This window comes from Pituophis catenifer, unplaced genomic scaffold (genome assembly GCF_029215685.1).
Source record: "Pituophis catenifer annectens isolate HBS135680 unplaced genomic scaffold, rPitCat1.0.hap2 SCAF_3, whole genome shotgun sequence".
NCBI lineage: Eukaryota > Metazoa > Chordata > Lepidosauria > Squamata > Colubridae > Pituophis > Pituophis catenifer.
In genome coordinates this window covers 7683341-7711152 of record NW_027256883.1, presented here as the reverse complement: position 1 = coordinate 7711152, position 27812 = coordinate 7683341, and the positions used below count along the sequence as shown (strand labels likewise).

At 44.2% G+C, this 27812-nt stretch overlaps 1 protein-coding gene across 1 annotated transcript in view; it reads right to left on the bottom strand.

The window, feature by feature from the left end:
* COL22A1 (collagen type XXII alpha 1 chain) overlaps positions 1-26292 on the bottom strand; it is a 196051-nt gene extending 169759 nt beyond the window's left edge. Inside the window, 1 exon segment of the mRNA XM_070940313.1 lies at positions 25650-26292. Coding sequence (XP_070796414.1) covers positions 25650-26292 — 643 coding nt within the window.
* Between the last annotated feature and the right edge of the window lie 1520 nt (positions 26293-27812).

The window sequence follows — 27812 nt, the reverse complement described above, 5'->3', positions numbered from 1 at the left end:
TTTATTATGGTTTATCATTAATTGTGTTTCTTTTTTCATTTCTATTTACAGTTTGTCTTTCTTGGTTTCACCCTCCCCCAGTTAGTTTGCCATTTTATCTATTATTATTTTTTTTTTGAAACTTGTTATAAAATAAACAAATTAAAAAATACTGAATGGAAGTCTTTTAGCTCCCTCCAAAATTGTTGTCAGGTTTTAATGTTTAATTTGACAAAAAAAAAAGGCATTAAATACATAGAGAATAGCTGCATTATTTATATTGAATTTAATTTAAAGCAAATGTAAATTTCATTTAATCTAAATTACTTGTTCTTAAGGCCACACTGCTGTTTGCTATTTACTCTTGAGAGTTCAGTTTAGGAAAAAAATGTTCTTAGCTGTGAACTAATTCTAAAGATGCTGACTTTCATTTTATTTAATGTTTAATTACATTTTAACTTTATTAACTTTATATATTAACTTCCATATAGTTTAATTAACAGCGACATTGATGCCAGTGTTTCTATTTTTTAATTTACGTGTAATTATAATAAGCTACCTTGAATGTTTACAAAAAAAAGAAAGACTGAAGATAGACAAGCTGATTAATACACAGATAAATAGAAAAATAATAAGTAAAAATAGATAAATGAAGTCAGGTCTGGAGAAAGGAAACCTTGTACATTCCAAGTATTGGACTCAGTTCTCATCCTTACAGCAGAGTCAATCACATTCCTGGAGCTATGTTTTTAAATTTTGTAAATTAAAGTAGGGAAAAGGACTCCCTGTTTCACAAAGCCATCCTGGATAAAGTCAATTAATTCCTCTGAAATAAAAATAATAAAAACTGGTAAAAAAAAAATTGGCATTAAGGGAGATAACCAAGTAAACTACGAACAAGCAGGATTGGGACATGACTGGACAATTATACAATCCATTCTCTGAAAGAATAGAGTAGAATAGAATGGAATGGAATGGAATGGAATGGAATGGAGTGGAGTGGAGTGGAGTGGAGTGGAGTGGAGTGGAGTGGAGTGGAGTGGAGTGGAGTGGAATGGAATGGAATGAAATGAAATGGAATATAAAGTAGAGTAGGGTAGGGTAGGGTAGGGTAGGGTAGTGGAGTGGAGTGGAGTGGAGTGGAATGGAATGGAATGGAATGGAATGAAATGAAATGAAATGGAATACAGAGTAGAGTAGGGTAGGATAGGATAGGATAGGGTAGGGTAGGGTAGGGTAGGGTAGGGTAGGGTAGGATAGGATAGGGTAGTGGAGTGGAGTAGAGTGGAATGGACTGGAATGAAATGGAATATAGAGTAGAGTAGAGTAGGGTAGGGTAGGGTAAGGTAGGGTAGGGTAGGGTAGGGTAGGGTAGGGTAGGATAGGATAGGATAGGATAGGATAGGATAGGATAGGATAGGATAAGAATAGAATAGAATAGAATAGAATAGAATAGAATAGAATAGAATAGAATAGAATAGAATAGAATAGAATAGAATAGAATAGAATAGAATAGAATAGAATTCTTTATTGGCCAAGTGTGATTGGACACACAAGGAATTTGTCTTCGGTGCATAAGCTCTCGGTATACAACACGAATTGGCAGGAAAAAATTTTTAGAGGCACTATTTATTCTGAACTTTTATAAGAACAAAAGAAAGGTTTGAAACTTTTAGGCAATATGACGGGGAAAATAATAATACTTTCAAAAGTGGCCTTGCCAAATCTGCAAAAAAATGCAGGTCTCGCCTGCTCCTAAATGTCATCACACAGTCAAAATTCTCCGTGGGTAAAGAATGCACATTTGTTTTTCCCTCTCAATCTTATTCCCAAGAATTGGTAACTGCAAGTGCCTGTCCTGGTCATGTGTTCCCATAAAAATTGCTAACTGAGCTTCAGAATTTTATTTTGCCTTTGTTCCTTTCCAAGTTCAGACTTTTGGCAAGCACGTTTTTGATATCAGAGCCAAAGTTCTGTGAAACCTACCAACTTAGTCCACGTCAAAAAAAACACTCCACCCTCATTCCGCAGCAAAGATTTACTACTGTCAAGTAGTTTGGGGCTATGTTTTGTGGCTGTGACACAATGGCATTGTTTAGTGGCCAGTGGGGTACTCTGTGTGTTCTTGTGCATATTTAATATTTAATATCAATAAAGGGGAATATTTGTAGCTCAGAGTTGAAGTGAGTGCAGGGGTGAAATGCTCCCGGTTCAGACCGGATCGCCCAATCCGGTAGCGATGGCGGCGGGTGGTTCGGAGAACCGGTAGCTAAAATCCCTGTGCCCCCCCCACCATGCCCAGCTGAGCCGCATGATCATCAGAGGCTTTTTTTTTAACTTTTAAAAGCATTTTTTCTACAACCTCTTCCATGAAAAAATGCTTTTAAAAGTAAAAAAAAAAAAGCCTCTGATGATCGCGCGACTCAGCTGGGATCGTCAGAGGCTTTTCAAAGCATTTTTTTCTGCAATCTCTTGGCCAAAGAGGTGGTAAAAAAATGCTTTGAAAAGTCTCTGACGATCCCAGCTGAGTTGCCTGATCGGCAGAGAGGCTTTTCAAAGCATTAGAAAAAATGCTTTGAAAAGGGTTTTTTTTTAAAAAAAAAAAAAAGTTGGCCACATCCATGTGTAGTAACAAATTTTCCATTTCACCCCTGAGTGAGTGGTCCTCGATGCTTTCTGAGCTTGGTTAATTTGGTTGTGGGCTTTTTTTGCAGATGTTTCATTACCCAAACTAGATAATATCATTAGTGTGTGGATGATGTTATCTAGTTTGGGTAATGAAATAAATGTCTGCAAGAAAACAACCAATCTCAGGAGCACCAAGGACACCCCCCCCCCCCAGTATATAATATTGGAAGGTGAGAATCTCCAAGAAAGCTCATAAATGCAAAGCTGGACTGAGATGTGAAAATGTACTTTCACTTTTCAAGGCTGCACAAAGGGCTTGTTGGGTTTATATGGGCATTGAATGAATGGAGAAATGATTGATGAATGTGTGATTAGTCTCTAGGCAGAAAAGGCAGAAATAAGACCAAAGTTTGCTAACTAATAATAAGGGAGAAATGTGACAAGTACTTGTAAGAGGATTTGTCAGAACTTTGCTATTTGATACCACTTCAGTGGAAAGAGAGAGAGAGGGAGAGGGAGAGGGAGAGGGAGAGGGAGAGGGAGAGGGAGAGGGAGAGGGAGAGAGAGAGAGAGAGAGAGAGAGAGAGAGAGAGAGAGAGAGAGAGAGAGAGAGAGAGAGAGAGAGAGAGAGATATTATGGAAAAGTATATAAAAAAAACCTGGTTCTGAAAATTGCATACACAAAGTGAAATGATGTTACTTTAAAAAGTGCTTACGTATATATTGCAAAATGTTATTTGCAGAAAGATTTACTTTTTTTTAAAGAAAAAAGAAACACTCTGGGTTCTAATAGCCTTTATTTCCAAGCTTTCTGCCTTGGGTTAGGTGGGGGAAAAAAGGTGAGAAGAAAGGAAAGAAAGTGAGAAGGATGGAAAGATGGAAGGGAGGGAGGGAGGGAGGGAGGGAGGGAAGGAAGGAAGGAAGGAAGGAAGGAAGGAAGGGAGAGGAACAAGGGGAGGGGAAAGAAGAAGAGGGAGAAGGGGAGAAGAGGAGGAATGAAGGAGAGGGGGAGGAATGGAGGAGGAAGGAAAGAGGCAGGAGAAGCAGGGAGTTGAAAGAAGGATGGGCTCTGTTCTTCCTATAGGAGGGAAGCTGAAAGAAAGACTTGTGTCTTCCAAACCCATGGAGAAAGAAAGGGAGTCCCTCAACCGCTGCCTCCATTCCTAATGCTTTTACATAGGAGAGTGGGTTGAAAAAGTTCATTACTAGCGAGTACATTGATTGGCACCAGTGGCGCTATTCAGCTGGTTCTATTCGGTTCGGGCAAACCTATAGCGGCAGCTGTGGGAGGCTCTGCCCACCCACCCAGACGTCATCACATCCCGTTTTTGACGCTCGGTGCATGCGCAGAAGGTCCTGCGCATGTGCAGAGGTGGTGCTTGCGAGCGAAGCGAGCGCCTGTGCGGGCACGCTCCCGTTTGTGAACTGGTAACGAAGGTAAGTGAATACCGTACCTGATTGGCACTTTCTCCAATATTTATTCCAACAACGTACAATGTTGTTTTCTTATTCTACAGCGACAAACTGCTGGCATGTTTGCTAGGCGGTGCTCACAAGTTCACGGTTTAATTCGATTACAATTCTCTTCCCTTTCATTTTGCAGGCGCCACCCAGTAACTTCCTTTCTGTTGTTCTCCACTTAACATCTCAACGCCATGAACAACAGCTGTGCTGTCAGATCCAGGAATAATGCTCCTCTCAAGGATTTGATTCCCCCACTCAATAACTAAATGCAGAAGCCTCAAATGCACAGCAGGGCTAAATAAATAGCTTTTACGGTGAGATACAAAAGGAGCGATAAGTGCGCACGAGATCAATTTGTTGGAATCAAATCCTCTGCCATTCAGCCTTGAAAAATTCTAGGGGTTTTTCCTGCCAACTTTTATAAATCAATAATCTCTTAGCTATTCTTTTCCCAGCTTTGAAGGTGAACACCTTTTCTGAGTTTGTTTAATATGTAGCTTTCCCCCCTCTCCTTGCTAGCTTCAACCCTCAAAAGTCCAAACTCAAGTCATTTTTCACTGCAGCTATCTGCCAAGTCAATGTTTGCACAGTTCTATTGATGCTAGCTAGGTCTGTGTGAACTTAGATTTGCTTCATCAATGTGGTTTGCGCTAGGAAAAAATGCTGTGAAGAGGCCACTCAGTTCCCCTCAAAAAAGGAATTAGCTCAGGCATAAGTAGAATATTATTCAGCCTGTTTAATCTGGTGCATAGAAACCACCAGAGGTGGGTTTCAGCAGGTTCTGACCAGTTCTGGAGAACCGGTAGCGGAAATTTTGAGTAGTTCGGAGAACCGGGAGTAAAAATTCTGACTGGCCAAGCCCCCATCTATTTACTGCCTCCCAAGTTCCAGCTGATAAGGAGGAAATGGGGATTTTTCAGTATCCTTCCCCTGGAGTGGGGTGGGAATCAGTGGTGAGTTCTAACCGGCTTTACTACCGGTTCTTTTCTTGCACGCACTTCGCACGCGATCCCCAGCCTCCAGAGACTCTCTAGGAGTCTCTGGAGGCTAGGGACAGCAAAAAAGTCACTTCCTGTCGAACTGGAAGTTGGGAAACAGGCCATTTCTGGCCTCCAGAGGGACTCCGAGCGGGTGGGGAAGGCTGTTTTTGCCCTCCCCAAACGCATAGAGAGGATCTGGAGCCAGGTGAGACAGAAAAACGGGCCTACTGGGCCATCGTGTGCCAGGAGCGGGGGGAGGAGGGGTCACATGTGCATGCACAGGGGCCGGGCACATAGAATTAGTGTGGGCACGCATGTGCGTGAACCTCCCCCCACCCTGCCCCCCTCCTGGCATGCAATGGCAAAAACGTTAGCCATCACTGTTAGCCGGTCTGTCTTGATTTTAGGGTTAGTTTTAAAATTTTAATATTGGTTTTAATTGACAAGTTTTAAATTATGGGCCAAATTTATAAATTATTTTAACTTTATTTTTTAACTGTGATGTTTGTATAGATGTTTTTTATTTGGCTGTTCACCGCCCTGAGTCCGAAAGGAGAAGGGCGGTATAGAAGTTTGAATAAATAAATAAATAAATAAATAAATAAATAAATAAATAAATAAATAAATAAATCTCATCTTATAGTTCAAGCTCTACAAGTTTGAAGAGTCCAAAGCCAACCAGGAGGTCCCTTTAACTTAATTCTTAGAAATTGGGGAACCACTTAATTTTGCAAAGCAAATTTGAGGAGAGACCTTCCCCAACGTGAAAACCCAACAGACAGAACCAAGATCGATTGATTAAAACAATCAAGGAAATAGGTTCAGGTAGACATTAGGTGGAATTTCTGTGACCAATGAAAGAGGCTCACTGCCACTTAAGGCAGTGAGCTCTTCTTGACTGGATCTTCAATCTAGTTATTCCTTCAAAGAGCAGCAATTAAACTAGATTATCTCAATGGTCCCTTCTGACTCTATCATTCTATGATTTAAATAAAGGGAGTTAGAACAACTAATCAGTGGAACGAGAAGTGCCTCCAGAAGTTGTGGGTGCTCCAACACTGGATCTTTTTAAGAAAAGATTGGACAACCATTTGTCTGAAATGGTGTAAGGCAGTGACGGCTAACCTTTTTGCTGTCACGTGCCAAAAGTGGGGGGAATGCGGGGGTGGGGGTCGCACATGCTCATTCCCACACCCATAATTCAATGTGCCCTGCCCCTGCGCATGCTCCCTCCTTTGCTTCCCCCAATTTTGGCACACGATGGCACAGGGGGGCCAGTAGGCCCGTTTTTTTCGCCCTCCCAAGGCTCCAGAGGCTTTCTTGGAGCCTGGGGAGGGCAAAAACAGCCTCCCCACCCCAGAGGCCCTCCGGAGGCTGGAAACGGCCCATTTCCCGACTTCTGGTGGGACCAGAAGTCCCGTGTTTTGCTCTTCCCTAGGCTCCAGAGGCTTTCTAGGAGCCTGGGGAGGGTGAAAATGTCCTTCCCCACCCCACCAGAGGCCAGAAACAGCCTGTTTTCTGACTTCCGGTGGGCCCGGAAGGCCCGAAAATCAGCTGGCTGGTGCACGCATGCACACTGGAGGTGAGCTAGGGCAACGCTTGTGTGCCCACAGATATGGCTCTGTGTGCCACCTGTGGCAGAGGTGCCGTAAGTTTACCATCATGGGTGTAAGGTTTCCAGCCTAACAGGGGCTTAGATTAGAAGATCTCCAAAATCTCTTCCAATTTATTCTGTTAAACCGGTGTTTTTCAAACTTGGCACCTTCCAGAAACGTGTACTTTAATTCCCAGAATTTTCTGTCCAGCAAGGGGAATTGAAGTCCACACAACTGAAAGGTGTCAGGTTGGAAAAACACTGATTTAAAGCTTCTGAGAAGCTTAGTGTTAACAGCACAGATCTACTGGCAAAGAGATTCACCTGTGCAAATAAATGCTTTTACACCGAAGGCTGAAAAAATCTGAATTTTTATGGTTCTATTTTTCCAGTTACCAGCTCCCTTGCTCCCTGCGACATTGAAAAATGGATTTTGCTTTCGCTGGGCCCACGCATACCTTCAGCTCAAGTGTTTCAATAAAAATCACTGTTGTGTGCAGAACACTTTATCGTCACGGCAAAACAGACTTTCCCAATAAAAGCCCTTGAAATTTTAAAAGCTTCCAACGGTTGTCATTACAGCTTTTTTTGCTCCAGTTTTTCAGGCTTAGTGGAGTGAAAAACTGTGGTTTTCAGATTTGAAAAGAAAATAGTGATTGGGGAAAAAAAATAAAATAAAGAGAAGCAGTAGCACCTTCTGTTAGTAAGAAATTGGGTGCCTGAAAATGCCAGCTACTGTATACAATCAAAGGGAAGACATCCGACACAAAATCAATGGAAATACTTTAAAGACTTATTTTGGCTTTCTGCTTGTCCCACTTCTGAAGCATAGTGACAATCCAGACTGTCTGCAATTTTTGTCCTGTCTACAAAGTTCCAGATGGTTTTTTGATGGCAGCAAAAGTTTAGAAACTTAGTGTTTCTCAACCTTGGGCATTTTAAAATGTGTAGACTTGGTGGCGCAGCAGACTAAAGTGCTGTTATATAGCACCAGCTGCCTGCAATTACTGCGAGTTCAAATTTCACCAGGCTCAAGGTTGACTCAGCCTTCCATCCTTTCGAGGTGCGTAAAATGAGGACCCGGTTTGTGGGGGCAATAAGATGACTTTGTATAAAAAAGAACACCGGTTAGAGGGGCCCGAAAGCCCTACTAAGCAGGTATATACAAAAGTATGAAGGCTTTTGCTTAACGCATTGTAAGCCACCCTGAGTCTCTGGAGAAGGGCGGCATATAAATTGAATCAATCAATCAATAAAATAAATAAACTCCCAGAATTCTCCAGCCGGTTTTTGGCCTAGCAGGCCTCCCTGCAGTTTCCTGGGCACAAAAACGGGCTTTGGGGAACTCACTGCACCCCCCTGCACTCTGTCCCCGTGTATGTGTATGTGACCCCTGCCCCCCCCCACAAGCGTGCAACCCCCCCTTGCACATCCGTGTGTTTCTCCCCCATGCACCCTGCCCACCGCACATCCCAAAAATCAGCTGGTGTGTGGGAGGCGCACACATGCACATGCGCGGTGGAGCTGAGCTGAGTGATGGCTTGCGTGCCTGCAAAGAGGTGTTGTGGCCCGTACGCGGCCTGTGCAGCTAGTAGCTGATTCAGACAGCGAGGAGGCTGGTGTGGTGCTGCGCCAGCAGCCTGTGCAGCTGGCATTCGAGTCAGACAGTGAGGAGGCTGGAGAAGATGTGGTGCCAGAGGCGGGGATTCAGCCAGGGCCTTCAGAACCTCCAGAAGCTCCCTTAAGTGAATAGGATGAAGAGGAAGAGCCCCTTCTCAATGCACGGGCACGCAGAGCTGCCAAAAGGCAGGAGTGGCTCCTCAGGAGGAGGTCTCCTCGAGAGTAAGGCTTGGGGCTAATTGGCCACTCCCTTAGCCTATTTAAGGAAGAATGCCGACTGAAGCAATTTGCAGGGAACAACTTAGTTCACATACCTTCGTGCCTTGATCTTAGTTCTTTGCAAATTGCTTCTGGGCTTTCTGCCAACCATAGTAAGATTAAGATTATTTATTCTTTTTTGAGTCAAAATATTTTAGAATATGGAATAGATGGTACCAGTGGATAAATCAAAGGAGACCAAATGGGTAGAGATGAAAATTAGATGAAATTATTATTAGTAAAAGGAATGCACTGTCAGATAGATAGAAAATGAAATATGTCACTGTAGGTTTGCATATCTGTATATATATATAATTAGTTAGTAGTGGAAGTTGATTATTGTACATGTATATGCAAATTTGTTTCTTGATAAGTTAACGTTTAACTTAATCAAGTCTTTGTATGTTTTAAATGTTTTTCTTTTAAGAATGAATAAAGTTTTGCTTTTTAAAATTAAAAAAAAAGATTATTTATTCTTTGGATTCTTGCAGGGGGTTAAGAAAGTTAATTAACAGCCTTTGTTTGAAGAAAAAACTGATGTTATTTTAGTAAACTAAGGTTTGTACAGACTTTGTGTGTGCTGCGTTCTTTGGGGTCCGTAGCTGGGGCAGAACAAGAGTGCTCTGTGTGCCAGATTTGGCCCGCGGGCCAAAGGTTCGCCATCACGGGTCTATCAAATACAGGCAGTCCTTGATGTACAACTATTCATTTAGCCCCCTTCAAAATGATACAATGACATTGAGAAAAACGACTTGCGGCCATTTTTCATGCTTACAACCATTGTAGCATCCCCATCGTTATGTGATCAAAAATTCGGGCATGTGGTAATTCTCATGTATTTATGACTGTTGACATGCCATGGGGGGTCATGTGATCAAAATGTGGGCATGGGGCAACTGGCATGTATCTATGATGGTTGTGCTTTCCCGGAGGTCATGTGATCACCTTTTGTAAGCTGGCCTCCGACGAGCGAGGTCAATGGGGGGAAGCCGGATTTGCTTATCAACTGCATGGTTTATCTTCTATTTGCTGAACAAAGGCTCAAGAAGGGAGGCGAGGCAGGATAAATATTTCGCAACTGCTTATTGGCTAACAATAAAAGCTAACCGTGACTCGCTCTGCTTAGCTAACTCCCTTGGAGAGCGAGCGGCGTTTTGAGGCACTGACAGCTCTTTTATACTGAGCTGTCAGTAGCTGGGCCAATCAGGAGCCGCCAATTTCCCGCCGGTTGCTTGCCAGCACACGGACCAATCCGCTGCTCTATTGACCGCACGTGCTTGCCGTCCGGATGTAACAGTTTACTTAAAACAGCTGCAGGGATTCATTTAACAACCGTGGCAAAAAAGGGTTGCAAAACGGGACGGCACTCCCTCAACTGTCTTGCCTTGCAACAGACATTTGGGGCTCAACTGTGTTCTTAAGTCAAGGACTTCCTGTAGTAAAGACAAGTTGGCTCTGCAACAGGGGTGGGTTCTAAATTTTTTTTACTACCGGTTCTGTGGGCGTGGCTTATTTTGTGGGCGTGGCTTGATGGTTATGTGACAATTCTTGCGGATTTAGCAGAGGTACTGGTCTACCAGGCTTTTAACTGCTTGCAGAGCTGTACCGGTCTACACATTTGTTTTTGGAGGCCCTGGTTTACTCATTCATTTGTTTTTGGAGGCATCGGTCTACCACCACAGTGCCTTTTACCACTGATCAGCTGTAGGGCAGCCCTTTGAAGCCCCGACAAGAGTTTAAACAGTTTTTTTCCTTCTAGCCGATCAGCTGGGACTCGGGAGGCAGCAGTAGATTGGGGGTAGGGCCAAATAAAAGGTTAGAATAACACAGGGGGGGGGCAGGAGGGCCCAGCTCCCGAACAAAGAGAACCGGTTCGGTGATGTCATATTGTCACCGCTACCGGCTCGGCCGAACTGGGCCGAATCGGGAGGAACCCACCACTGCTCTGCAACCAGCAGTTGGTCATTTCACAAGAGAAGCAGAGAAGTCTGTTGTGGTTGGTAGTTAAAATCCCTTTTTTCCCCCACCTATGTTGTTTGGGTGACGAAACGTTTGCAGGAAAACAAGCAAGCTCCGAGATCACCAAGGTCCCATCCGTTCCTCTTTTCGGAATGGCAGGCTGGCTGGATGGAAGGCTGAGGATATCACAGGGCAGGGAGACCATCTGAGCACGATCATATTGTTGAAAGAAATATCCAGATCCAGGTCCAATCTGGGAGAAAGGCACTGGAGACCAAACGGAGACTGATTGGAAATAAAGGTTCCATTTATTGACGAAGCCAAAACCACCAACCACATGTGATTCTGGGCAGCTGACAAAATGGAGTTTTGAGTGGGTAGGTTTTTACACCTTCTTTGGGCTTTGTATTTGATCTTCCTGTCCCTATTCTGTGGGCTAAGAACATGTCCTTTAATATTCTGTTTGCTGTTGTCAGATTCCGATAGGGCAGTGATGGCCAACCTTTTCTGGACCGAGTGCCCAGGTGGCCAGCGGGAGGCGTGCACGCATGCACAGCAGAGCTGAACTGGGCCGATAGCTCGCGTGCCATCAGAGAGGGTGCTGCATGCCACCTCTGGCATGTGTGCCATAGGTTTGCCATCACGGCTATAGGGTCATAGCTGACTCTATGGGCAAAAGGGGAAATGCAAATCCTAGGTGCTTGTCTAAGCTAATTTTGTCAACCTTCTGTTTGTTGCTTATCTGGAGTTTCTCTCTGGCCCAGTCTTTCTAAATAAGATTACCAAATCTGCATTTCTAAAAGCTGGCCTCCTCAGTTTCTGCTTGGGACAGGGAAACTGGGTCTGGTTTCTCTGTCTCTCCCTTAAGATTTTTTTTTTAATTTCTCCTTTAGGGGAAATATTCTATCCTGCCTTTTAATATTTCCCCAAATATTTCATTCTTCTAGGAGGTGGGGGTGTTCCCACCATCTCATGACCTTGAATACTTGTTCTCTGATTTTTTTCTGAGGTTTGGGAGTTTTGTTGGGGAAAAGAGTCGGTTTTCCTGTTCCTGAGCCATGTTCAGATTTGTTTATTTATGCAACTCAAAATACATTTGACCTCGGATGACTCTCATACATTGATTGATTTGGCTGAATGGGTTTGTGGAGCCACAGAAACGAGGACTGGGACCGTGCATAGCTACCAATTCTCTTATCTTTCTGGAGACAACTCAAAATACCCTTATTTATTAGATAAGTAGGTTTTGCTGGCTGAAATTATTGACATGCTGGAGGACTTAATTGTTTGAAAGGGCTATATTTTAACTGGGTTTCTAGATCTACTAGATTTACTTTTTACCATGGCATAGGACCTAGTTATCTTCGAGACCGCCTGCTGCTACCGACGACCTCCCATCGACCCGTGCGCTCCCACAGAGAGGGCCTCCTCGGGGTGCCATCAGTCAAACAATGTAGGCTGGTGACCCCCAGGGGGAGGGCCTTCTCTGTGGGGGCTCCCACCCTCTGGAATCAGCTGCCCCCAGAGATAAGGAGAATCCAAGACCTCAGCGCCTTCCGCCGTGCCCTTAAAACCTTCCTTTTTTCAGCAAGCCGGGCTGGCTTAACATATTTTTAAATATTTTTAATTGGTTTGTCATTTTAAATTGGGGCCAAATTAATATATATTCTTTTAATTGTTTTTAATGTTTGTATTGTATGTTTTTATCTGGCTGTACACCACCCTGAGTCCCTCGGGAGAAGGTGCGGTATATAAATTTGAAATAAAACAAATAAATAAAAATAATTTTTTTTTTTACACATTATATTGCAATGGGCAATTATGATGGTTGCAATGTCCCGGGATCATGTGATTACCTTTTGTGAACTTCTGACAAGCAAAGTCAATGGGGAAGCCAGATTCATTTCACAAGCGTGTTACTAACTTAACAACGGCAGTGATTCACTTAACAAATGTGGCAAGAAAGGTCGTAAAATGGGGCAAAGCTCACTTAAATCTGTCTCACTTAGCAACAGAAATGTTGGGGGGGTGGTCAATTGTTGGTCGTAAGTTGAGGAATACCTATATTACCTGGCTTTGGTGGTAAAGGTAAAAAGGTTCCCCTCGCACATATGTGCTAGTTGTTCCTGACTCTAGGACCGTGATGGCGAACCTATGGCACGCATGCCACAGGTGGCACGAGGAGCCATATCTGTGGGCATGTGTGCATTGCCTTAGCTCAGCTCCAGTGCACATGCACATGCCAGCCAGCTAATTTTCTGGCCTTCCGGGCCCACCGGAAGTTGGGAAACAGGCCATTTCCAACCTCTGGAGGGCCGCCGGGGGGCTGGGGAAGGCTGTTTTCGCCCTCCCCAGGCTCCAAGAAAGCCTCTGGAGCCTGGGGAGGGCAAAAAAGAGGCCTACTGGACCCACCATGCCATTGCGTGCCAAAAGCGGGGGGAGCACGGGGGGTGGGGTGCATTGAATTATGGGTGTGGGCACGCGTGCACACGGTCCCCCCACACTCCCCCCGCTTTTGGCACGCGATGGCAAAAAGATTATCCATCACTGCTCTAGGGGGTGATGCTCATCTCCGTTTCAAAGCCGAAGAGCCAGCGCTGTCCGAAGACATCTCTGTGGTCATGTGGTTGGCATGACTCAATGCCAAAGGCACATGAAACGCTGTTACCTTCCCACCAAAGGTGGTCCCTATTTTTCTACTTGCATTTTTTGCATGCTTTTGAACTGCTAGGTTGGCGGAAGCTGGGACAAGTAACGGGAGCTCATCCCGTTACGTGGCGCTAGGGATTCGAACAGCTGAACTGCCAACCTTTCGATCGACAAGCTCAGCATCTTACCCACTAAGCCACCACGTCCCTTCAGTGGCTTTGGTGGAGACAATATTTTCTCACATTCAGGAAGTTATGGACCAGATTTTTTTCCCCCACTCAATCCCATAAAACTAAAATGAATACTACACCACAAGGCATATTCAGATTTTGATAAATATTAATGTCACACACCATCACCATCATCACAGGACTACCTTGACAGCTTTGGTTGTTGCCTGTTTTTGTTGACATATACAGAACAAAGCATCTCACTTCTTCCCTGGAGTGGAATGGACTGGAGGCTAAAACATATGATAAACGGTTGCAAAAACCGGGCATGGCTAGTCTAGTGAAGAGAAAGACCAGGGGAGACATGATAGCCATCTTCCAATACTTGAGGGGCTGCCACAGAGAGGAGGGGGTCAAGATATTTTCCGAAGCACCTGAAGACCAGACAAGGAATAATGGATGGAAACTGACCAAGGAGAGATTCAACCTAGAAATAAGGAGAAACTTTCTGACAGTGAGAACAATCAACCCATGGAACAGAAATTGCCTTTGGAAGTTGTGGGAGCTTCATCACTGGAAGCTTTCAAGAAGAGACTGGACTGCCATCTGTCAGAAATGGTGTAGGGTCTCCTGCTTGGGTGGGGGAGGGGGTTATTTATTTATTTATTTATTTATTTTATTTTATTTATACACCGCCCTTCTCCCGAAGGACTCAGGGCAGTGAACAGCCATAATAAAAACAATGTACAAAAATAGAATTTAAGAGCAGATTAAAATAATTAAATCATGGGCCGAATTTAAAACTCTCATTTTAAAACCCCATTAAGACCAAATTAAAATCATTTATCCCATCAGAGCGCCTTGCTGGAATAACAGGGTCTTCACTGCACGACGGAAGGCGCGGAGGTCGGGGATCCTTCGTATGTCCAGGGGTAATTCATTCCAGAGGGCAGGGGCCCCCACAGAGAAGGGTTGGACTAGATGTCCTTCAAGGTCCCTTCCAACTCTGTTAATCTGTATATATCTGGATAGTATACCGACTGTTGACGGTTAGCATGTTGGATGACTCAAAAGGAAAGTGTTTGAAATGCTGAAGGACTGAGGACACAACAGGTAAGCAAGCGATTGCAAGTGTACATTTCAAGATGTTTACTTGGGACATGTGTGCTGGGCTCGGATGGTTCTCCAGAGACTTGTGAATGCAGGGTTAAAAAAACAAACAAACAAAAGGTGCAAAATTAGCCAGCGTATGGCCTTTAAGCCTCCAGCACTTACAGAAGCCCAGTGGAGAGTAAAACCCTTCCTTGGCCTCCCTGCTCCAACTCCCACCTGTGTATTGCAACAAAGCAAAATCGGAGACCTTCTGAGCTTGCAGCCGCTGGAGTCCACCACCACGACTTTATGTTACAAAGAAAGCTTCCTGCTTGCCTGTCGCTCTCGATATAAATCCACGTCTTGCTTTCTAAACTGCTGCAGAGAGGACTGCCGTTTCCATCACCACCCCCTGTCTCTTTGACCACATCCTTCTGCTGCTTGGATACCCTGACTCACTTGAACTGATTGAATAAACAAAGAGGTAGAGTTGCATGTCTAGACTCCCTTTAGGGGAATTGGAATGCTGGAGGCGAAGAAATCAGTGTGAAAAAAATCAATGTGTGTGTGTGGGGGGGGGGGTTCTTTTTCTAACAATCAACATAGCTTCCTTGCCAGATCAGCTTGGGACAGAAAGCAGGATCCAAAAGTTGTCTTAGAAGACTGAACTCCAATAACAGGAGGTTATTAAAATTAAACAAAAAATGAAAAGCAGCATGCATATCAGAGGTGGGTTTCAGCAGGTTCTGACCAGTTCTGGAGAACCGGTAGTGGAAATTTTGAGTAGTTCGGAAAACCGGTAAATACCACCTCTGACTGGCCCCGCCCCCATCTATTCTCTGCCTCCCGAGTCCCATCTGATTGGGAGGAAATGGGGATTTTGCAGTAACCTTTCCCTGGAGTGGAGTGGGAATGGAGATTTTGCAGTATCCTTCCCCTGCCATGCCCACCAAGCTATGTCCACAGAACCGGTAGTAAAATTTTTGAATCCCACCTCTGATGCATATGAATTGTCTTGCCCTCCAAAGCACCTGAAGGCAGGACAAGAAGCAATGGATGGAAACTGATCAAAAAGAGAACCAACCTAGAACTAAGGAGAAATTTCCAGACAAAAAAAATAATTTAGACAATTATTTGATAATTAATAAGAATGAACTATTTTAGGAAAGATTTTAAAAAAGGCAGAATAATATATGTTCCTAAAGGAGAAATGGAGAAACATATTTTTAGAGGCGGAAAGCAGCCCCCAGCCTTTCTTAGTAGCCCGCAGCAGATGCCCGCACTTAAGGAGATAATGAGCTTATTGAAAGAGGAAGCCAACTCTCTACTTTTGTTTTCCTCCTGGTTTTAAACTGCAGTTCTTCCTTTTTCCCTCTCCGCCCTCTTCCCCAATCTACCCACCTGCCAATCCTATTTTGAGTGCAGTATTTATTCCCTCCCCATCTAAAACGCCTGGGAGCCTTATAGTCATGTAATATGTATCCCCTGGAGGGGTTCAGAGACCGCAAAGAGGTGGATCAAAAGGCCACAGTTTGCTACCCCTAATTTGTTGCAAGAACCCTTCCCTGGTGTTTGAAAACTAGGGTCTGTTTCTGCTCCAGTGGTTAGCTAAATCACCCATGGTGAATAGCAGATTTGGTTACTCCTATGGTCCCAGTGATATTTGCCTTTTGGGAAAGGAGAAATCTCATTTTACCAAAGTAAGGTGGGTTTACCAAAATAACATTGGGGGAAGGAGTCCCACTCTTGCTGAAGCTATAAAAAGGGAAGCTAATTCCTCTTGTGGTCACAAGCGATCAGTCTCTTCAGTGTTCTAGAATGTTGTATTTACACCCAATTCCAGCAGCATTTAAACATAGGCCTATTTTGGAAGGAAAAATCAATTTAGCATTTATTCCGAAATAACCTTATGATGACAGCAAAAGGAGGAACCTTGACACCTCCTTATTTTTCTTATTTGATACAGGTGGTCCTCGACTTCCGACCACAATTGAGCCCAAAATTTCTATTGCTAATCGAGACAGCTGTCAAGTGAGTTTTCCAGTGGTGGGATTCAAATCATTTAACAACCGGTTCTCTGCCCTAATGACAGGTTGGGTGGGTGTGGCCATGGTGGGCGTGGCCAGGGGGTGCGACAGGCTGCACTCGGCCTGCTGCACCCCCCCGGGAGCAAAAACAGACTGTGGGGGGAACGTGCCCCCCCCCGTGCCCTGTTTTGGGCCTAGGAGGCCTCCCTGAAGCCTCCTGGGAGTGAGAACGGGCCACGGGGGGAGGCATGCCCCCCCGTGCCCCATTTTGGGCGTAGGAGGCCTCCCTGCACTTACCTGGGAGGCAAAATGGGGCACGTGGGGACTCCTGGAAGGGGAGGGGAGGGGCCAGCCAGCAATTTTCAAGACTGCCTGCTGCCACCGACGACCTCCCATCGACCCATGTGCTCCCACAGAGAGGGCCTCCTCGGGGTGCCATCAGCCAAACAGTGTAGGCTGGTGACCCCCAGGAGGAGGGCCTTCTCTGTGGGGGCACCTACCCTCTGGAATCAGTTGCCCCCAGAGATAAGGAGAATCCAAGACCTCAGTGCCTTCCGCTGTGCCCTTAAAACCTTCTTTTTCCAGCAAGCCGGGCTGGCCTAATTTTTTAAGTGTTTTAATTGTTTTGTTTATCGTTTTTAATTAATGGGGCCAAATTTATATATGTCTTTTAATTGTATTTTAATATTTGTACTTGATGTTTTTACTTGGCTGTTCACCGCCCTCAGTCCTCAGGGAGAAGGGCGGTATACAAATTCAAAATAAAATAAAATAAATAAAATAAATAAAATAAATTTAACTACCGATTTGCCCGAACCGCCCCGAACTGGCTGAATCCCACCACTGGTTTTGCCTCATTTTGCGACCTTTCTTGCCATAGTTCACTGCAGTTATTGGTAACACAGTTATTAAGTGAATCTGGTTTCCCCAGGGACAAACCTCAACATTTTACTTTTACATAGAAATATAAACTAGCCATTTCTATAACAACAAACCTATCTAAGCGGCAAAACCCAAAATCAAAGCTTCATTTTTTGTCCACCCCAAGCACAAAGTCCCGAAGCGGTTTCCAAGTAGAAACAAAAGTAATTGTGGGGGTTTTTTTTCTTCTTCTTTAATCAAAGCAATCAATTTAGCGATCTCTGCTAACTCCATTGTTTGAAAAATGTTTTGACATTCCACAAAGATAATTGTCTGCACAAATTGGGGGATTCATGCACAAATGATCCAGAATACAGATCAGTTTCTTTTCTTTTCTTTTTTTTTTAAAAAAGAGGAAATCATGGGCTTGCTTGGAAAGAAATGAATGGTGAAATGAAAGAGTTCAGATTTTGGAACCTTCCAATGGACACTTTCCGAAGGTGTGAATGTCAACTTTGAAAATTCTCAGCAACGATCCTACCATCTAGACACTGAAGTTCAAACACACAGAATTGGAGGCCACTCAAGTTGGGCAAGGATGAATTAGAGCAAGTTAATTAGTCTTCAGATAATACTTGGTAAATAGATTAGGTGGCTCAGCGGCTAAAACACTGAGCTTGTCGATCAGAAAGATCGGCAGTTCGGTGGTTCAAATCCCAGTTGGACTAGATGACCTCTAAGGTCCCTTCCACCTCTGTTACTGTTACATCAACTTTTGCAGCCATTAATTCATTGTGGGAATCAAAGTGTCCTTCCGTTTTTGTGCATAAAATTCAGCGTAAATAGAATAGAATAGAATTTTTTATTGGCCAAGTATGATTGGATACAGGAGGAATTTGTCTTGGTGCATACGCTCTCTGTGTATATAAAAGAAAGGAAAAATAAAAATAAAAAATTGGCACATCCATAAGAAACGTTTACGTGCCATGCACAATAGAGATGTTAAGTTTTCCCATTCCTACTAACCTCCAGGCTGAGAAATTTAAAAGGAAGCATGTTAACTTGATTTTCCAAAAGGGCCCTGGGAATTTGCCCCTTTAATGAGCAAACAACTTCTAGCTGAATGGGAACAGTGCAGTGATGGCTAACTTTTTTGCAGTCACATGCCAAAAGCGGGGGGAACACGGGGGGTTGCGCATGCGTGTGCACACACCCATAATTCAAAGCACCCCATGTATGCGCATGCAACCCCACATGCTCCTCCTGCTTTTGGCACATGATGGCCCGGTGGGGCTGGTAGGCCCATTTTTCGCCCTCCCCAGGCTCCAGGGACTTTCTTGGAGTCTGGGGAGGGTGAAAACGGCATTACCCACCCACCCAGAGGCCCTCTGGAGACTGGAAATGGCCCATTTCCCGACTTCCAGTGGGACTGCAAGGCCCATTTGTTGCCCTCCCCAGGCTCCAGAGCCTTTCTAAGAGCCTGGGGAGGGTGAAAACGGCCTTCCCCCCACACACACCCCAGAGGCCCTCCAGAAGCCGGAAACAGCCCATTTCCCGACTTCCAGTGGGCCCAGAAGGCCCAAAAATCAGCTGTGTGCGCCAGAGCTGAGCTAGGGCAATGCTCGTGTGCCCACAGATATGGCTCCAGATTCGCCATCACGGATCTAGTGCCTACGACACCCAAACATCTGGCAGCATTGCAGAAATACATTTTCCAGATTCTTGTCTATTTTTTTGGAGTGAACTAACATGAGAAGGTTTTTCACAGACTTCAAAGTGTCAGAAGGATGAAATGCAGTCAGAAAAGGAAAAGCCATTCAGAGGCATGGAAAGCGGACAAAGATCTTCAGAGAAGTTTCAGACTTGTGTGGGTTTTTGTTTCTCGGTATCTGAGAAATAACTTGATAAATCACTAGATAAATAGATACATAATAAACACCCAGTTTTCGACATGGCATGGATTCTGGAATTGTGGGTGCCAGCCCTGGAGATGAAGGGTGGATGGAATATAAAGGCAAGCATTGTTTGTAGAAGATCACTCATTTTTTCCCTCACTAACCATAAAAATAACTGCCGGAGTGGTTACAGATTTTTTTTTATTTTTTTTGCATTTTCTAACAAGAACTATTATATATTAATTCAAAAGGAGTATTTTTGATCACCAGTCTTGATTCATGAAATGGTTTTCTGGAATCGAGACAGCGGTAAAACTGCTAATGGAATGTCCTTTGCAATAGAAAAGAATATAGGTACAGTGCAGTGATGGGTTTCAAAATTTTTTTATTACCGGTTCTGTGGGTGTGGCCTGGTGGGTGTGGCTAAGTGGGCGTGGCAGGGGAAGGATACTGTAAAATCTCCATTTCCTTCTGACCAGCTGGCACTTGGGAGGCAGAGAATAGATGGAGATGGGGCCAGTCAGAATTTTTACTACCGGTTCTCCGAACTACTCAAAATTTCCGCTACCGGTTTTCCAGAACTGGTCAGAACCTGCTGAAACCCACCTCTGAAGTGGGGGGTGGGGAACATCTCAGATGCATTTAAAGCACATTTTTAAAACTTGTGCTTTTCAGTTGCAAACATTTTTAATATGCTGCCCAGAGTCATTTTACCATGAAGATGGATGGGCTATACCCGTGATGGCAAACCTATGGCACGGGTGCCACAGGTGGCACATGGAGCCATATCGGTGGGCACGCGAGCATTGCCCTACCTCAGTCCAGCACGCATGTGTGCGCTGGCCAGCTGATTTTCAGGCCTTCCGGGCCCACCGGAAGTCAGGAAATGGGCTGTTTCTGGGCCTCCGGAGGGCCTCCGGGTGTTGGGGAAGGCTGTTTTTGCCCTCCCCAGATTCCTAGAAAGCCTCTGGAGCCTGGGGAGGGGGAAAAAATGGGCCTACCGGGCCTACAGGGCCATCACGTGCCAAAAGTGGGGGGAGAGCGGGGGGGTCACGCATGCATGCGTGGGGGGATGGGGCGCATTGAATAATGGGTTTGGGCACTCGCACGTGCAATCCCCCCCACTCTCCCCGCTTTTGGCACGTGACGGCAGAAAGGTTAGCCATCACTGGGCTATACATTCAAATAAATAAATACAGGTAGTGTCACCTCTGAAGCTGGCCTGACTGAGGCCATCTTGGAGGCTTCAGTGTTGCCACAATGGTGATGAGGGATAGGGAGCGGGGAATAGAGATAGTTGGGGTATTGTAGCCAAAATAAAACAGTTTCCCGCAGGGGTGAAATCCAGCAGGTTCTGATAGGTTCTGGAGAACCGGTAGTGGAAATTTTGAGCAGTTCGGAGAACCGGTAGCGGAAATTTTGAGTAGTTTGGCAAATACCACCTCCGGCTGGCCCCAGAGTGGGATGGGAATGGAGATTTTGCAGTATCCTTCCCCTGCCACGCCCACCAAGCCACGCCCACAGAACCGGTAGTAAAAAAAGTTGGATTTCACCACTGGTTTCCCCTGAGAAGCAAGGACATTCCGAGAGGTGGCTGAAGAGAGGGGGAGTGAAGTTTCCAAGCAATAGGACAGCACCTTGATTGGACCATGTGATTGATTGATTGATTGGGAAAGGGGGAAAAACTTTTACTTTTAATTAGATGAAATCCACAGGAACCTTTAGAGTCGGTTTTCATCAGCCTGTGCCAATATGATCTATCCAATCAACCTGTTCTTTGAGGAACCTATTTGCCTCGGAGTTCTGTTTGCTATGGGTGTTACTTGGAACCCTGACAGTCAAGGTAGTCCTTGACTTACGATCACAAGTGAGCCCAAAATTGATGTTGCTAAGTGAGATATTTGCTAAGTGAGTTTTGCCCCATTTTGTGACCTTTCTTGCCACTGTTGTTCAGTGAATCATTGCAGCTGTTAAGTGAATAACATGTTAAGTGAATCTGGCTTCCCCGTTCGTTTTGTTTGTCAGAAGGTCACAAAAGCTGATCACATGACCCCCCCCTCCCGGGACAGTGCAATAATCATAAATATGAATCAGTTACCAAATGTCTGAATTTTGATTTCGTGACCATGGGGATGCTGCAACGGTCGTAAGTGTGAGAAATGGTCATAAGCAGTGGTGAAATCCATTTTTTTTTACTACCTGTTCTGTGGGCGTGGCTTGGTGGGCATGGTGTGGCTTGGTGGGCATGGCAGGGGAAGGATACTGCAAAATTTCCATTCCCACCCAACTCCAGGGAAGGATACTGCAAAATCCCCATTCCCTCCTCACTCCTGGGGGAAGAATATTGCAAAATCTCCATTCCCACCCCACTCTGGGGCCAGCCAGAGGTGGTATTTGCTGGTTCTCTGAACTGCTCAAAATTTCCGCTACCGGTTCTCCAGAACCTGTCAGAACCTGCTGGATTTCACCCCTGGTCATAAGTCACTTTTTTCAGCAACTTTAATGGTCACTAAATGAACTGTTCTAAGTCAAGGAGTGCCTGTATACATTTTAAACAGATTTAGAAGAAAGAGCAATACGTTTGAAAGTATTACCTGGTTTTGGTGGAGACAGTATTAAATCTTTTCTCATATTCAGAAAATAATAGACTAGAATTTTTTTCCCCTCTCTGTCTCATAAAAATAAGATGAATACTACACTACGAGACATATTCAGGTTTTGATAAATATGAATGACACTGGAGACAAAGTCAGTTCAGAGGGGGAACATCACTTCTTGAAATGAAGTTCCAAAGCAACGACGGTAACATCATTAAGGATTTTAAAGAAAAAAGCTGCAATTCTTTTTGGGAGAAAAATGATAAAACAGCTACGTCTTGTTGTATTGCATTCAAGCTGCATTGCAAGTAGAGTTATCATTATATTTGACAGGATCATTGTGTGTGAGAAGACAGCAAATAATTTTCCTTTCATGTGTAATGCCGGATTCCCTAGGAGGTTATTATTTTCCTCTCTTCAAGTTGTAAACGCCAACATAGAGTGATGTATTATCACAGCCAAAGTGTGACATCGATCAAATGAGAATGTCAGCCAGGCTCACCATTGTGTAACATCTGGAGATTTTCATGTAGCTTGAAAGTACCGTAGGAAGTTTCGCCTTTGGGTATAACTTCCTGAGGTCTAAAGAGAGTTCAGGACCCTGGATAAACTCAGCAATTTTAACTAACACAAATAACAAAAGCAGCTTCAAAAGGAGCCACGTGCTGCACTACGGAAAGGAGTAAGGGACATTAATTAGCCGGACAATCCAATTTACTCACTACTAAGTATGAAAAGGGAATTTAAAACAAATTTAGGTTCAAGACTTACTGGTTTTAAAAATATCAGGCAAAGTTGTTAACTTTGATTAAAGTAGAGTCTCATGAGATCTGGATAACATGCTGATCAACTAAAATCTGGCTCTAATTGTCCACTGTGTTGATCCTTGGATTAAACTGAACATATCATAGATCAAAGAGGGACGCGGTGGCTAAGTGGCTAGGCCGCTGAGTTTGTCGATCGAAAGCTCGGCAGTTCAGCGGTTCAAATCCCTAGTGCCTCGTAACGGGGGGAGCTCCCATTACTCATCCCAGCTTCTGCCAACCTAGCAGTTCGAAAGCACGTAAAAAATGCAAGTAGAAAAATAGGGACCACCTTTGGTGGGAAGATAACAGCGTTCTGTGCACCTTTGGCGTTTAGTCATGCCGGCCACGTGACCACGGAGATGTCTTCGCACAGCGTTGGCTCTTTGGCTTTGAAACGGAGATGAGCACACCCCCTAGAATTGGGAACGACTGGCACATATGTGCGAGGGGAACCATTACCTTTTACCTTTACGTAGATCAAAAGCACAGAACGTGCCACATAAGAGAATGAATGTCTGCAAATACACACATACACTCACACATTCTTTTCTTTTTAAATCCTTCTTTCTCTGGCTGCCTGTCAAACCACAAGTCATTATTGCAATGAGGAAAACAGTTGTCCAAGTGCAATAAAACTGTCAGTCTGTCAATCAACTGCTTAGCTGCAGAACATCCACGATCCAACCTAGAGATGTTTCTGTCACTGGTCACCATTCATCAGCAGGCTTCCACAGAACGTGGATTATTCCTATACAGCAAGCTACTTGCCACGGTTTTCATGCAGCTGCATGGTTGTTTATCCGTGGCATGAAAGTGGTCTGCAGGGTGAGGTCAAAACAGCCAATAGAATAGAATAGAATAACAGAGTTGGAAAGGACCTTGGAGGTCTTCTAGTCCAACCCCCTGCCCAGGCAGAAAACCCTACACCACTTCAGACAAATGTTTTCTGTTTTTTTAATTTGATTTATATGCCGCCCTTCTCCGGAGACTCAGGACGTTAAGCAATAGCCTTCATACTTTTGTATATTTATACAAAGTCAGCTTATTGCCCCCACAATCTGGGTCCTCATTTTACCTACCTTAGAAAGGATGGAAGGCTGAGTCAACCTTGAGCCTGGTGAGATTCGAACTTGCAGTAATTGCAGGCAGCTGGTGTTAATCACAATGCTTTTTAGTCTGCTGAGCCACCAGGCCCTTTGTTGGTTATCCAACATCTTCTTAAAAATTTCCAGTGTTGGAGCATTCACAACTTCTGGAGGCAAATTGTTCCACTGATTAATTGTTCTCACTGTCAGGAAATTTCTCCTTAGTTCTAGGTTGCTTCTCTCCTTGATTAGTTTCCACCCATTGCTTCTTGTTCTACCCTCAGGTGCTTTGGAGAATAGCTTGACTCCCTCTTCTTTGTGGCAACCCCTGAGATACTGGAACTCTGCTATCCTGTCTCCCCTAGTCCTTCTCTTCATTAAACTAGACATACCCAGTTCCTGCAACCGTTCTTCATATGTTTTAGCCTCCAGTCCCCTGAAAACATATGAAACATCCTTCATATGTTTTAGCCTCCAGCCAAGATGGTGGCTGCAATGGTGTGAACAAAGCCCTCTTACTTTTTATGTGCTACATTAATTTTAGCTCAAAGGTTATGAAGCACAACAGAGAAAAACTAAGTGGAGCTTCAATCATGTCATTGCAGCCACCATCTTGATTTTGTAACTATAAGCTGACAGATACCCATGAAAGGGTATGTAAAGGCTGGGGAGATCTTATTGGCTCTTCTAAATGCCGCACCGAGGGACGTGGTGGCTCAGTGGCTAAGATGCTGAGCCTGTCGATCGAAAGGTCGGCAGTTCAGCGGTTCGAATCCCTAGTGCTGTGTAACTGGGTGAGCTCCTCTGACTCATCCCAGCTTCTGCCAACCTAGCAGTTCGAAAGCACGTAAAAAATGCAAGTAGTAAAATAGGGACCACCTTTGGTGGGAAGGTAACAGCGTTCCATGCACCTTTGGCGTTGAGTCATGACCGCAGAGATGTCTTTGGACAGCGCTGGCTCTTTGGCTTTGAAATGGAGATGAGCATCGCCCCCTAGAGTCAGGAACAACTAGCACATATGTGCAAGGGGAATCTTTACCTTTACCTTAAATGCCACACCAAAGTTCTCATCTTCAAGCATCTCCAAGCTTCTAACTTCAAGCACACATTACCCAAAAGGAAGTATCTGAGCAAAGTCACTATAGGAACCTACTTGTGTTATTGTTCAATTGTTACTCAGTCATATCAGTGCTTATTCCTTTCTAAAGAAAAAAATTCAAATTACAATGCTCTCCATTATATAATCAACGGATAACATCCAAAGAGAAAGCTCATGAAGATTATCCAGCCAACTCTCCCTCAAGCCTTTAATCTAGTCAATATTTTGGTCAGTTCCTTGAAAAGAAGATTTTCTCAAACTTTATCCTGATAAAATCTAAAAGGTGAAGAAAGAAAGCCAAATTGGGCTCTCCCCAGTTAAGAATATCCAGAAGTATCCATAATGACAAATAGCACATTTCTCTCTAAACTTCGAAGCAAAACACTTCAGTTTGTCTCAAAGGTGCATTTCCCCAAAAGGCAACTGGACTTTCTTGGAGTTTTTTTTTCCTCTTTGAAAATATTTCACTTCTCATCCAAGAAGCTTCTTCAGTTCTTACTGAAGTCAGAACTGAAGAAGCTTCTTGGATGGGAAGCAAAACATTTTCAAAGAAAGAAAAAACACCAAGAAAATCCAATTGCTTTTTGGAAAAAAGCACTTTTGGGACAACCACGACCTGGATGATTAAGAATCTCCATAGACAACACTTCTCTTTGTTTCCCTGCAGAAAGGAAACTCGGCATTTTAAATGGCTACATAAATAACCAAGGGATGAATTTTGCAATACATTTACTAATGGACGGTCTAATTTTACTGATGAGGCTTTTGGGAACACAGTCCTTTTCCCACACCGAGAGAGAGAGCACTAAAATTCATAGGCTTACTCTTCATTAAACCAACCAATGCACCTTCCCACAATTTCTTGGTCCATGGTTTATTTACTTACTCTCGCAAAGCCTTCTTCTCAGCTTCTCCCGTATCTTATCAATAGCGTTGTAATCAGAGACATGGAAGACGTGGGCCGATTTTGGCTCAGAAGCAATTTCATCCAGTTCTTCTTTAAGGGCATCCCCGACACCCACCGCAAAAATCCGGATGCCGGCCTTATGCGCTGCCGTGGCCGGACTCAAGACGTAATCTTGGCTCCTGCCATCCGTCAGGAGGATCACAACTTTCTTGATGGCGTTATCATTTGGCCTCCCGCCGGCCTGTGCGGAAAAGCTATAACTATTGATGTACCGTAGGGCATCTCCAGTGTTTGTGTTCCCTCCGTAGTATTTGATGCCCTTTGCAGCTTCTTTGATCTCTTGCTGAGTCCCATAACTTCCAAGGTCGAACTCAGTGGTTGGTTGATCACTGTACCGGACGACCCCAACACGGGTTTTGTCTGGTCCGATCTCAAAAGTGTCCACCAGGTGGGCTATCCATTGGCGGACCTTCTCAAAGTCTTCTTTGCCCACGCTGGAGGAAGTGTCCAGCAGGAAGATCAAGTCATAGTGAACATTTTTACAACCTGCGAGGGAAACACGAGAGGCTCCTGAGACACGGGCGAAAAAGGCAGCTAGGAGAAGGGCAAGATTCATAGACATTTCTCTCCAACATAGCAAAGTCTACCTGAACAAATGACTCAGCGGCTCTTTCTTTCTCCAAAGCATTGAACATGTTTCACCTGGAAGACCCTCTGCTAAGTATTTTCTTAGAGGTCCCGTCTTAATGGCGGTGTCTAAAACGAGTTCCGAATCCAGCTTTTTGCTGTGTTTTGAAAACTTTCTCTCCCCCCACCTTCTCTCTCTCCCTTGCGGCTGCTGTTTTGGCTCAGCCCCCTTTGTCTACTCCGTTTGCATGTCTATGAGGCAACTTAAAAAAAAAAAGAAAAAGAAAGAAAGAAACTCCCAACAGACTATGCTCTGTTCTCCCGCCTTCCTTTCCCCTTTAATATGCCACAAGCTGAAAATGCCTGGGCATATCAGATTATCTGCCTTCGACCCAGTCACGCTGTTTCCACAGTTCTACATATTCTCTCTTAACCAGGGCTGTTATATTTTATTAATCATTAGTCTGGAAAACTCTTGTTGTTTTGTTTCTTTAAAAAACGCCAGTCAGAAGTTTTCAGAAAACAAGATTAAAAACAAAACCTGGCGTGTGGGTGACTCACTGAGTGAAAAATATTCAGAATCGTTATTTTATCAGGAGAAGCATCTCTCCCCCTCTGTGTGTATTACTCAATATACAGTAGCTAAATATGGGTTTACAAACTATGTCCTCAAAAACATGTATTTCAACAAATAGACCATAAATTTAGCTGGGTGTGAATTCCATTTGTACTGGAATGGAGGCACTATAACATTTGCCTTCCACAGTTTTTAACAGATTTACAGAGTTGGAAGGGACCTTATAGATCATCTAGTCCAACCTCCCACTCAAGCAGGAGACCCTACACCCTTTCTGACAAATGGCAGTCCAATCTTTTCTTGAAAGTCTCAAGTGATGAAGCTCCCACAACATCTGAAGGCAACTTCTGTTCCATTGGTTGATTGTTCTCACTGTCAGAAAGTTCCTCCTCATTTCTAGGTTGAATCTCTCCTTGGTCAGTTTCCATCCATTATTCCTTGTCTGGCCTTCAGGTGCTTTGGAAAACAGGTTGACCCCCCCCTCCTCTCTGTGGCAGCCCCTCAAATATTGGAAAACGGTTATCATATCAGCTGGCTGGGGAATTCTGGGAGTTGAAGTCCGCCAGGCTTAAAGTTGCCATGGTTGGAGACTCCTGTTCTAGACTAGTTGGTGGATCCCGGTAGGAAAGTAGCTTTTGAAGTACAGATAGTCCTCAACTTACAACCATTTGCTTAGTGACCATTCAAAGTCACAACAGCAGTGAAAACAGGGATCTATGATAATTTTTCACATTTACAACTAATGTAGCATCCCTATAGCCATATAATCAAAATTTGGATGCTTGGCAACTGACTCATATTTATGATAGTTGCAATGTCTTGGGATCACGTGATCCCTTTTTTGTGACCTTGAGACAAGCAGAGTCAATGGAGAAGTCAGATTCACTGAACAGCCATTGTATTAACATAACGATGGAGTGATTCACTTAGCGACGGTG